This window comes from Cibotium barometz, chromosome 27, assembly GCF_041138505.1.
Source record: "Cibotium barometz isolate CiBa-2024 chromosome 27, ASM4113850v1, whole genome shotgun sequence".
NCBI classification, from domain to species: domain Eukaryota; kingdom Viridiplantae; phylum Streptophyta; class Polypodiopsida; order Cyatheales; family Cibotiaceae; genus Cibotium; species Cibotium barometz.
In genome coordinates, this window is record NC_141072.1 from 40,735,824 (window position 1) to 40,748,655 (window position 12,832).

The 12,832-nt window shown below is 44.4% G+C and overlaps 1 protein-coding gene across 1 annotated transcript in view; it reads left to right on the forward strand.

Moving 5' to 3' along the window:
- Window positions 1-10,111: 10,111 nt before the first annotated feature.
- The window catches only part of LOC147623395 (protein CORTICAL MICROTUBULE DISORDERING 2-like), a 40,196-nt gene continuing 37,475 nt past the window's right edge, over window positions 10,112-12,832 (forward strand). Inside the window, exons 1-3 of the mRNA XM_086821539.1 lie at window positions 10,112-11,995; window positions 12,258-12,500; window positions 12,609-12,700. Of these exons, the coding sequence (XP_086677665.1) occupies window positions 10,400-11,995; window positions 12,258-12,500; window positions 12,609-12,700 (1,931 nt within the window). The 5' untranslated portion in view covers window positions 10,112-10,399. The remainder of the gene's footprint in view (window positions 11,996-12,257; window positions 12,501-12,608; window positions 12,701-12,832) is intronic.

A 12,832-nucleotide genomic window follows, 5' to 3' on the forward strand; every position in this document is an offset into this window, starting at 1 on the left:
CTCAAGGCACTTTTCAATGGAAGAATACCCTTCTGGGAGACACAAAGAGAATCAATCCTTCTCTAGTCTTGGGATGGGCATTGGATTAGAGCTTCAATTATCTCTATCATATGGGAAGCTCACAATGGTTTGGTGTTCACACGTAAGTGGATAAACTAGGAGGCCCCAATATTCAAGCTCGCTTGAGTCTCTTCAAACACCCCTTTAAGCCTAAAGATGTTGAGCTCTCAGCTCTATGCACCCTTTAGCCTTGTGAATGACACAGACTTGATTTGTGTGATTGCAAACATCTCCTTTTCATAATAATATGGGTTGAGCTTATAGCTCTCCTCAATGAGTATAGGGTCCGCTTTGCGTGGACTTATCATGACATGAAGGGAGTGCATGCTAGTGTTGTACATCATACCATCCCAATGGTACCAAATGTTAGACCAGTCCAGCAAACAACCCTATCAAATGAGTCCTAAATATGCTAAAATTGTGAAGGAAGAAATTTACAAGCTTATTGAATTCGGATTCATTTATGAGATCAAAAAAAAATGGAAAACTTAAAGTGTGTGTCGATCTCAAGAAGGTGAATGCAAGGGTTAGTGATCCCTACCACCTGGAAGGGATAGTGATCCCTACCACCTAGAAGGGATTGCTACCCCTTGCCTTATTCTCAACATGTGCTAGAGCGAGTTGTAGATAAGGAAGCTTATAGATTTTTAGATGGATACTCAGGCTATAATCAAATTTTCATTGCACTTGAGGACTAAGCTAACACAATATTTTTTACAAAAGGTGGGGTGTATGCTTATCGTGTTATGCTATTTGGCCTAACCAATGCACTAGCCATATTCCAAAGCCTGATGAACACTACTTGGACTTCTCAACAGAGTTGGTTGAAGTCTTCTTAAACAATTTATGTGTTCATTCATCTTGGAAAGAGCATCTAACATGCTTAAGAAAGACCTTTGAAAGTTGTAGGCTTTATCGCATATCATTGAACCCTTTCAAATGCCAATTTTTTGGGTCAAGTATGGAGTGATCTTGGGACATATAGTGTCCAAAAATGGTATTTCTATAGGTGAGGGCAAAATCAAAGTTATGTTGGACTACCACTACCCACAAACTACAAGGGAGTTCAAAGATTTATGGGTCATGTTGGCTACTATCGACGGTTTATATTATTCTATGTTGAGATAGCTAGACCTTTGTACAAGCTTCTCATTATATTTGAGTGGACAGAAGAATGCCAAGACACGTCAAAGCAAGCTTTAGCTAGCACTCCCATACTACAAGTACCAAATATTGGGATGTTATCTTCCATGTGTATATTGATGCTTTTAACTTTGCAATTGGATGCATCCTAGTCTAGCCAGGTGACTATAAATTGGACTACCCTATTAGTTTCACAAGTTGTTAATTGGATGAGGCTAAAACTAATTATACCACCACAGAGCGTGAGGGGTTAGCAATGGTTTATGTTGTTAAGAAAACTAGGCATTACCTTCTTATACTAATAAATTTGTTTTTTAATGTAGATCATCAAGCCCTCTTGTACCTTATTAACAAACCATGCTCCATAGGGAGAATCACAAGGTGGTTATTAATTCTTCTTGAATTAATAACCATGCTCCATAGGGAGAATCACAAGGTGGTTATTAATTCTTCTTGAATTCGATTTCACCATAGTTATGAGGCCTAGAAAAAAACATGTCATGGCAGATCATCTATCACATGTACCTAATGGTGAAGCACCGATTAGAGTTGATGATGTTATACCTGATGCTACACTATTCAAGGTCGAAGTTACACCAAAGTGGAGTGAGAGGATCATTAGCTTTCTCACTAATGGATTCCTAACATTAAAAATGTTAAGGCACAATCTAACAAGGAAATTGCTGAAAGAAGTAGAGCCTTACCAATTGATTGTGCTGGAACCCTTTATAGGAGAGGTAAAGATGATATACTAAGACACTACCCCAAGGAGGATGAATACTTGTACATCTTGGAACAAGCACACCAAGGGGTAGTGGGTGGACATTTTGCAGCAAAAATCACAGCTAAGAAAATACTCAAATCGGGGTATTGGTGGCCGACACTCTCTAAGGATTCTTTACTCTTTCTCAAAGGTTGTGAGTGCCAATGCTGTGCCAAACCACAAAGGAATGATACGATGCCCTTGCATCCTATTCGAGTAGACCAACCTTTTGAAAAATGGGGTCTAGATTATGTTGGACCAATTTGTCATGCTACATGAGAAATACTTGCAAGATATATCATTGTTGCACAAATTACGTTACCAAATGGGCGAAGCAAGAGCTTCAAGGAGAATGGTAGATGCCTGTGCAATGGCCAAATTTCTTTATGAGAACATCATAGCATGCTTTGGATGCCCATTTGAGATAGTGAGTGATCAAGGGAGTCATTTTATCAATGATGTAATATCTCACTAACACTCTCATGATCTCACATCGCAAGTCAATGGCCTATTACCCACAGGCTAGTGGTCAAGCAGAGAGCACAAACAAGGTCTTAATATCTATACTTACTAAGATAATAGAAGCCCAATGCAATGATTGGGAGCTTAAACTCACAACAGCTTTATGGGCCTATCGCATTGCATACAAGGTTACAATTAGGTGCACACCCTTTAAGATGGGTTATGGACTTGAAGAAGTGATGCCTTGGGAGTTCATGGTACCCAGATTAAGAGTGGATGTAACTGAAAATCTTGGGGGTAATGAGTTAGCTAAATGTTTACTCACTTTGGAACGACTTGAGGAGGAGAGACTAGTAGTGCAAATTTGGGAGTTATTAGTGCTAATCACTTGTTCTCTCTTGCTTCCTCTCTCCCTCTTGCTTGAATGATTAGGCTACCAATGTGATCGTCTTCCGTAGAGATTTCACACGATCTTCACGAGAGAGGTTGCATCACCCATTGGATTAGAGCAACCGCCTTGGTGTAACAATGAGTGCGGGAGGATTAGGCTACCAACGTGATCGTCTTCCATAGAGATTTCACACGATCTTCATGAGAGAGGTTGCATCACCATTGGATTTATAGCAACCGCCTTGGTGTGAACAACGAGTGCGGGAGGATGGCGGTGACGAGCGGCTATGATGGAGCTCTTAAGCCTAACTTGAGCTTGGCGGATAGGCAATTTTCCACGACATGTTAACATAGGGTTTCCTTAACATCTTTGGCACCGCTACCAAGGAGCATCAATCCACTACTTGTCAAAGCCATCTTTGATTCAAATCCGATGGAGTCTTCATAGCCCGATGCTAAGTAAGCTCTTTGGCATGTGGTTTTTTGATTCAAATCCGATGGAGTCTTCATAGCCTGATGCTAAGTAAGCTCTTTGGCATATGGTTTTTTGATATTTTGATGTTTGGCATAGTTGTTTTTTATTTTTTTATTGTGATTCATGTATAGCTTTGTGTTTCGAGTAGGATTACTACTTGTTTGAGTGAAAAAACTTAAGATTTAGGTGATTAGAGAGCCTAATCACAAGAGGGTTTTTGCTTAAACCTATACTATTTTTCTTAATTTTTAGCTTAATCTTGTTTCTTTTGCTTAATTCCTTTACATAGGTAGGTTAGCATTGTTAAATAGAACCCTAATCCATCAAAAAATGTAAAAAAAAAAACATAAACTCTCTTAATTTTTACTAATTATCTCTAATCTAGTGGTTAGTGTGATTAGTAGACTTAAAGAGAGCAAAAACCAAAATAATTGAGCCTAATTCCTTGTAATTAGACTAATTGGAATGGCATTAGTGTTCTAAACACTTTCCTTGACTCAAATCCATGTTTAGTCCACTAGCATTAGGCCTTAATTAACAAGAATTAGCACAAATTAGGTTTTATATGCTTAATTTTTTCTCTTTTGAGTGAATTAGCACAAATTAGGTTTTATATGCTTAATTTTTTCTCTTTTGAGTGGGTTAATTAGAGAGCTATTAGAGGGATTAATTAGGGGTGATCACATCCTTGGATTAGCCTAAACATTACTAATCCACCTATCAAATCCCCATCCCTGAACTCCTCACCATTTAGGAGTAATTAAAGGGCAAAGAAGAGGATTAAAAGGTGATTAACATTGGGATTAGAAAGATTAATCATTAGTTAAGTTAGAGTGCCTCTAAATTAGGCAAAATCCACTAATTTAGAGGTATCCTCTAACTTTGGCTTTTCCCACATACCTTGCATTAATAAGAGGATCTTAGTTGTCTCCCACTCAATTCTCTCCAAATTTGAAATTCAAATTTAAATTTTAAAATTCAAATTCAAATTCAAATTTCAAACTTGCCACGACCATTCACACCTAAGGCCATGGACGTATGCTTCTAAATCGTACCTTCCTAAGCGTATGACCATACCAACCATAGCCCACAGGTATTCCACCTAAGCGTATGCCTGTACCAACCTAAGCGTACGAATATACGATTCCCAAAAAAAAATATTTACCCACGGACATACCTTCCTAAGCATACGACCGTATCAACTTTAGCCACGGGCATACTAACCTAAGTGTACGCTCGTACACCAACCTAAGCGTACGAATGTACCGTCCCGAAAAAAATTACTTTTTTTTTGCCATGGTCATACCTTCCTAAGCGTACGGGTGTACCAACTTTAGCCACAGGTGTACCAATCTTTAAAAAAAAATTTAAAAAATATTTACCCAACGGATGTACCTTTCTAAGTGTACGACTGTACCATTCTTAGCCACACCATGAGCGTACCAACCTAAGCGTACAGATGTACCATCCTGAAAAAAATAACAAAAAATATTTTTAGTTTTTTTTTGCCATGGTCGTACCTTCCTAAGCGTACGACCGTACCAACCTTAGCCACGGGCGTACTAACCTAAGCGTACGGATGTATCATTCCTTTTAAAAAAATTAAAATTTTCAAATCTTTAGAGGTGCTTATGGTCTACCTCCTTGACTCACTAGGGTTGTTTTTACATGCATAAAACGCCTCAAAATACCATTTTTAACCTTAAGAACGTGTTCACACGCGAGGCAAAAGAGAGCCAAAACTCGACTGCACGCACATCGTTGAAGCTTTTCTAAGGTTTCTCGCACACCATGGATGCCTTTCGATCATGGTTGCATGCCCCCAATGATCCCATTCCATTTAGCAGCACCACGGCCCTGATTGCACATTCACATGTGGTCGCCATGCCACACATGTTTGGTCGTGGGGCAAAACGACTTTTGAAGAGCCCTCACCTAGTGGGGCCCCTCCATACATGCACCTTGATGTGAATTGACGCCCCAAGCACACTCACGTACCTTCTTCTCTATCCACGAATCTGTTCCCACCCCTCGCCCTTGCACCACCTCCCCTTGTACCACAACTTGACATTTCAAGTTTAGCATAAGCTCTAGGAAAGGGAGTGTCACAACCCACAAATCATATATAAAATCTATGTGGGCAAAGATTTTCAAATTTTTGTCAAAATTCCACGGAGTTGGAGACCCCATATTCCACATTGAGGTCTTTAACCAAATCTATCAAGAATTTGAAATTTTCGACAATGCAACCAAAGTCCATCTCCTTAGACTCAGCCTTGAAGGCAAGGCAGTGCAATGGTTCCAATCCTTGGACCCTCGGCACAAAGGCACTTTCAAAGCAGTGAAAAAGGCCTTCATACTTGGCTTTGCACCCTACGGCCCAAATGGAGCCCCATCATCCAACTGTTCCCCGAGGAAACATTACGTGACTACATCACACATATTATGTACCTTGATTCGCGTTGCGAAGAGAGGGAAAAATTGAGTGACACAAGCACTTAATGGACCATTTCCTCTTGGGCTTGCATAATCCAAGGCTACACGACCACATGTTGGTTAAGGACCCCTCCACCTTTGATCAGCCCTGCAAATGGGGGATCTTTCTCGATGGCAACATGCGAGAAAGCTATTCCACGCAATTGGCCACCGCGCAATGACAACCCAAAGCTCATTTGTAACAGTACCTTTCTCTCCTTCCGGGTCCCAAGCCTTACTGGTGGCACCACCCCAAATTAACTACTCACACATAGTGCCACCAATGACCTTCTCCCCAGTACCAATCTTTCCCTTCCAACCATTACCTCTCCAGGCAAACCCTATTGCTCATGGAAAGATTTCAACTAGGTCCATTGCTACACTTGCGGAGCCCATGCGCTCTACCATCCCTAACACAACATCTCCCTTTGCCAGTGCCTCACATGGACCCTAAACCACTTGTGCACACTATAGGTACACCCGTAGAGTGGCTGAATGCCCTCAAAAGAAATGCCTCCCAGCAGTGACACCACGATGTCATGGCTGTGGAATTGACTGATACTATAAGAATTGCCCTTTGTAATCAATCTCTCACTCCACAATCGAAGGCACACCCTCCCTCAACGTGTAGAGTATTCAACATGGGAAGATATCCACTATCCCATTGAATGTCGTCACATGGTTGCAGGACAAGCTAAAGAAGGCCACATCCCAAAAGAAACAACGCTCTAAGCACATTGGCCAAGGTGACGATTTGGTTAGTATCCACACTAGCTCAACCAAGACCACATCCTCCTCCTCTGGGAGTGATGATCGTGCCGCAATGCCACTCCCCTGTGCAGCCCACCAAAAACTCACCAAACGGGAAAAACGGCGGATGGCCACATATCCCAATGCCATCCTTGAGAAGAAACGTCTTCAGGAGGCCCAAACAGAGCCCAAACACTGGTAGAGAAATACCAGGATCAACTTGAACTGCCACCTATTTTTGTAAACTTTGACCCAGTGCCTAAGTACACGCCATCCCCCATTGAACTTGAACTTCCGCACGAGGTAAGGCCAAAGCCCCACTTACGCTCAAGGCCGAGGAAGATCCATTCACCAACATGATGTTGACAAACAAAGATTTTGCCCCACATGCGTCTCTTAATCCTCCAGTGCCTATTCCACAAATGGCCAAACCCAAATCCTGCGTTTACAGCAAACAACTCGATGAGAACAGTGACATTGAGTCTAACAGAGACTCACGTGGTGCCCACACAAGATTTTCTGATGTCTTTTACCCTCCTAGGGCACCAAAATCTCGACCTCCACTCGTGCCAAATAAGGACCAAATTGAACTTCAATATACAATTGCTGGTCCACCTTCTGATGAAGGCCCCACACCTCAAGAAGCTTTTACTCATCTCAACACGACCTAGCTAGCCTCTTAGCCTTCCTTTCCTTCCAAATCCAAATGCCCATTGGAACCTTGTGGTCTCCTGCCAAGAGCAACAAGCTTTTTGTTTGCAATGCTTGCCATCAAGCCCTTGATGATGCGCGGGTGCCATGCACGGTCACTTCTATCAATAGTGACGAAGTCGATCATGACTAGCTGAAAATCCTTGCTACACTTGACACCCTCCTCGATCACAAACTCAACACGCAATTCATGCTCTTAAACGGCCAGACCCTTCGTGAACCCTAGAAATTTATTTCCTCGCTTAACACCCCGAGAGTAAGTGTAGCTCCACAACCTGAAACCACCACCCTTAGGGTCTGGATAAATTTCCCCTTTGGCAGAAATATGTAATGAAACGTGCCTTGCTGTCTCCCACAGCTAGCCCCATCCTCATCACCGGAAGTCTCCCCTGTGACCACACCCCATGCCTCACCAAAGCCGGTCGATCGGGCACTGTCAACACCCTCCAACAATGATAATCAAGCGTCGTCATCGACAATCCCCCTCAACTCTACATCCTCGACCACCCACACAGCAAGCACCCCGACCTCTTACCTTTATCATGACAATTAATGGTGGGTGCTTGAGAACCTTCTTGTTGCAGCTCAGGGGTTCTACGATGGCCACACAGAACTCTCGATCCCCATACAGCTATCTTTGAAACCCAATCGCAAGAAGCCCAGTAAGCCAACAAAAACTAAAACTTAGCCAAAACTTCAATGTTGGCTAGTCCCTGAAGACCACCTGTTAGAGCATAAGACTATCACGAAGACAACACTCGCCTTTCGCTACCCAAGAGCACTGTTGTGCTCATCCACCATAACAACTCCCTAGGAAGCCGACAAAAGGTCCCACAACCGCTTTTTATAGAAATTGACAACATATCTGATGCACCGGTCCCACCTAACCGGGGGGTTTGCCAAGAGTCATAGTCCTCGGCACACATGTCGATTTTGGCATGAGCTTTGTCCCTGAGGTCCTCAACCATGCTGAGTCCTCCACCATGATACCATTCTTATTTGAGAGCAGGGTGGCTAGTTTAGACCATATCATAGCCCTATTTAGGGACTCATTAGGGGCATATCATGGTGGGGGACTTCAACCATGGTGAAGTTCCCCACCATGATACCATTCTTCTTTGAGAGCAGGGTGGCTATTTTAGACCATATCATAGCCCTATTTAGGGACTCATTGGGGGCATAAAAATTACATACAGCCAAACTGATGTTATCGGATCTTACCTCTACCAAGATGAAGGCACCATCGCTATGTCTGAACACATTCTACACTTCCCATTTGTCTTTGATATAGATGGATGCACCACCACTCCTGGCGTGAAGAGCATTAATGAAGCCACCCTTGCCCGAGATGGAGCTGTGTGTATCATTACTAGTTTTCAATCCCTGTAAACATAGAAAGTCTGGGCCATATTTGTACCACAGCCTATAACATTCCTTTTTCTTAGGTTGCCAGCAGATGCCTCTCACATTCCAGGAGAGGATTTTGCATGTTTGATGAGGCATGAAACTAACAAAGGGACTGCAGAGGGGTGACTATCCTAACCACACTTGGGTCAAGATTCTCAAGAACTGCACATTGATTTGAAACTTCCAAGGCTCGGGATGATTTGGCCTCCTTCTTGAGGGAGCCTTTGCTTAAGCCAAAGCTCCTCGAGACGGAATTTTCTTTGACAGTAAGAGGGGTTTTGAAGATAAAGGGCTTACCTTCATAACTTGAGCGAGACTCCTCTGTGGGAGGTGAGTGTTCTACTTCCATGTCCATGTGGTAACGTCTTTAAAGGGGGAGGGTTTAGGATTTGACTTGGCCCCTTCCTTGGATGGGAGAGGGGATGACTCCGATTTCTTGCTCCCTTGAGATGTCGAGGGGGAGGAGCTATCCAGCTCATGGAAGCATTCTTTAGCAAAGTGTCTGGTTTCCTTACACTTATGGCAAGGAAGGCACCAAACTTATAGTAATGTCTAGTTTCCTTGCACTTATAGCAAGAATCAAGGAAGGCATCAAACTTAACCAGCCATCACGAATTCAATGTCGTTTGAGGTGATAATTCCACTTCATCAGGAGTGTTGTTCTACTTGTCCCACAAGATGCATGCCCGTCACGCGCCACGCCCCTCATTTTGCTCAGAGGAGGGGTGTAGAGGAATTTCCCCAGGACACTAGCAATAGCAATCTCTCCCCATAGAAAATAGGAAAGATTCACAAAGTGCACCGATACCAAGCACTAGTTCTGTAGAATCTGCTTAGGGTACACCATGACTTGATAGAAGGCCTTATCGGGCGAAATGGAACTTCTGTTAGAAAGACCTGCCCTTGGAATGTTGTTGTGAACCATTTCTTGAACTTATCGTATGTGGGGACTCTCCCCATGAAGTACAAGAAAGGCCCCACATTCACTAGCTTGCTTGAACTTTGAGCAGACGTGGTCCATGGGAAGGTCGATCTGGGAGCAAAATGTCTTCTTGGAGGAGGGAGCAACATTTGCAAAGAATTTGAGCTTGCCGTTTTGCAGAGTTCATTTGCGATTGCTTGCGCATGGTTTTCTTGTCAATGGATCCCATTACAAGCTTGTCAGTGTACAAGCGATGAGTAGGAGGTTCCAGAGTACAGAAAGCCAGGGGCTCCATGTAGACATCATGTGTGACTGTCTATTGTATGATGGGCATGTTGTCAGTTTTTGCAAGCGTTAATGCAGGTCCCATGCTTCAGTTGTCTCCTAGAGGGGACTCGCACATAGGGAAGGTAGCATTGCCGTGTGGGCGACATGCACCAGCAAACCCCAATCCCTAATTTTTGCTTAGCCCTAATCTCTTGATGTTCACGGCACCCTTTTAAACCATACTTAGAGATAGCCCCGCCCCTTTTTAAACCATATGCAGGGGCAAATGTGAAAGCAACGTCGTAGAGGTGGAGACGGTCCGGATGCTTTTTGGTGCGACTAATGAACCGGTTTACCTTATATTATTGTAAAAAGAAAGGTGTATACGTGGTGGTGTCAAAGCTGGCGTTCAAGCTAGTGTTTAAGAAGTGGGCCGATAATGGCGGAGGAGATGGAGAGAGAGGCGGAGCCGGAGCTACGGGATACGGCAAAACCACGTTCTTGTCCCGTTCCCTTAGATTGCCCATGGCCAGTGAAAAGAGGGCACACTTTCTTTGATTAGCAGACAGCCTCAATGGCGAGCTTGACGCCGGGGGTGCTGCTAAAGCTGCTGCAGCACATGAACTCCGACTCAAAAGGAGGGGAGCAGCGCAGGTCTGAGGCGGCGCTTCTGCAGGTGATCAGCATAGTACCGGCGCTGGCGGGCGGCGATCTGTGGCCCAACCATGGCTTCTATTTGCGGGTATCAGATTCCTCCCACGCCATCTACGTCTCTCTGGCCGAAGAGCAGGACCACGACCTCATCTTGAGTGACAAACTACAGCTCGGACAGTTTGTCCATGTGGACAGGCTCGAGCGGGGCTCACCCCTTCCCCTCTTGCGAGGCGTCCGCCCCCTCCCAGGTAGGCACCCCTGTCTCGGCTCGCCCGAAGATCTCGTCACTACCGCCATTCCGGCCCTCCAGATAGAACCCAGTAGCCCTGGTTGGCCGTCGGAGCTTGCCAAAAATATTCGGTCCGATCCTTCCGCATTTCAACAGGAGGTGCAGCATGCCGGGATGATTCCGTCAAATGCTCTTCTAGAGCCCTCGACGGAGCATGTGGGAAAAATTCCGTCAACTCCCTCTCTGTCTAAGCCGCAGGCGGCCTTGCAGACGGAGCATGCCGGAAACGTTCTGTCGAATCCTTCTACATTTTGGACGCCCGAGGCCCTGCAGACGCAGCCTGCTGAAAAGATTCCGTCCAGTCCTTTGCTGGACACAGCTGAAAATCCACCCAAAAGGCTTGACGTTCCATCTGTTAATGGAAAGCTTCCTTCGACTCAATCTACAGCACCGGAGATGCCTGAAAAGCTCATCATTCCTTCGACTCTGTCTTCTCCAAACACCGGCTCCGATGCTTGCACTCCAAGGTTATCTCAGAGTGCCTCCACTCCAGGGTTACCTCAGAACACGTTGACTTCCAAAACTGCATCAGAGAAGTCAGGCCCTCGTCTTAATGTGTTCGAGAGATCTCGCTCTTTTCCATCAGAAAATCCCGAGAGGGAACTGGTAGATGGAGTTGTACGGAAGAAGACCAAGCCTCAGCTGGCCACAGGGAAAGTACTGCAGGAGTCTCGGTTCGGTTCCACTTTGTCACGTTCCATCTCGAGTTCGCCTGCAAGCTCTATGGTGCTTTCTTGTTCTGCAGACAAAGGCTCACCACTTATGAAAGCTTCTGCCACAGAGAAAGCCGGGATCAATGGCAATATTTCATCTCCAGAGGAGAAAAAAGCTCCATTGAAGAAAGCTAGTTCCAAGCTTTCGTCCAAGTCAGAGCATTCTGCCAAGGCCTCCAGATGCACCGGACATAAAAGCAGTATCAGGGACTTGTCCACTGCACTTTCAACAAGCGCCGGACATTCGACTAGTATCAAGGATACGATCAAGGCCACTGAAGCTTCTATCAACTCCAGGCAGAGGAGCAGCACTATGGATGTGACAAGGCGGACCTCCTTGGGCCGCATCATCACGGCTGCTTCCAGTGGTTCAAGAGTAGGGGACTTGCCCTCAGACAGTGCCAAGACACTGCACAGGAGCTGGGAAGGGGCTGCTGGAATCAAGGAGCTCAAACACAAACTGAGTCCTAAGTCAGTAGCAAAGACTGGTGCCAAGACTTCAACTTCTACCCCAGTATGTGCCCCTTTTTTCTCTGGTTGTTGTTCATGAAGGGTAAGGTCCACTCTACAGTGTTGACTCACCTTCTCCACTCCACTTTGTCATGTCTTATGTCTCTCTCTTTCATACTACCTACTATACAATATTTCTGCTGTTGAGTATCATACCATACATATGCATGAGGTTGAGAGTTATCTAGGTGACATCACAATCATGCATGTCATGTGGCAACATCATCTTTCTTCTCTTAACCTCAAAACTGCAATTACCTTGGCAGGCATCAGCAGTGAGAAGATTGAGTGATCCAAATCTGCAAAATCTGCAAGAGGCTCCTAAAGCAACTTCTTTGAAGATAAACACCAAATCTTTGATTGTGACATCTGCAAAGACAAAAAGCGTGCCAACTTTGGATTACAACACCAGTGACAAACTGGTCCAGGCTTTTGTTGATGACAGAAGGTTAATACATAGGAGCACTACTTGGGATTGCCTCCCATCAACTGTAGCAACACTTGGAAAGGCATGCATCTTTTATGGTGAAAGCAAGTTAGCTATGTACTGTAAGACTGCACAGATAGGGTCGGTGAATCTAAATTAGAAAGTCAGCCGTTACCTTGTTTTTTGCCAGGCTGCTGTACAAAGGAGAGATGCTGCTTCATCAGCTGCTGTAGAAGCTTTGAAGGAGGCATCAGCTACTGAAGGTGTTATACGAAGTTTGAGGTATCTTTTTTCATTTAAGTCAAGGAATGGAATGCTCTTATGTGGTAACATTGATGGGGATAGCATGTGAACAACCCCATGGAGACATTTTTTTTCCGTTTAAATTGATTGTGAATTGTGATCATGAGGCTC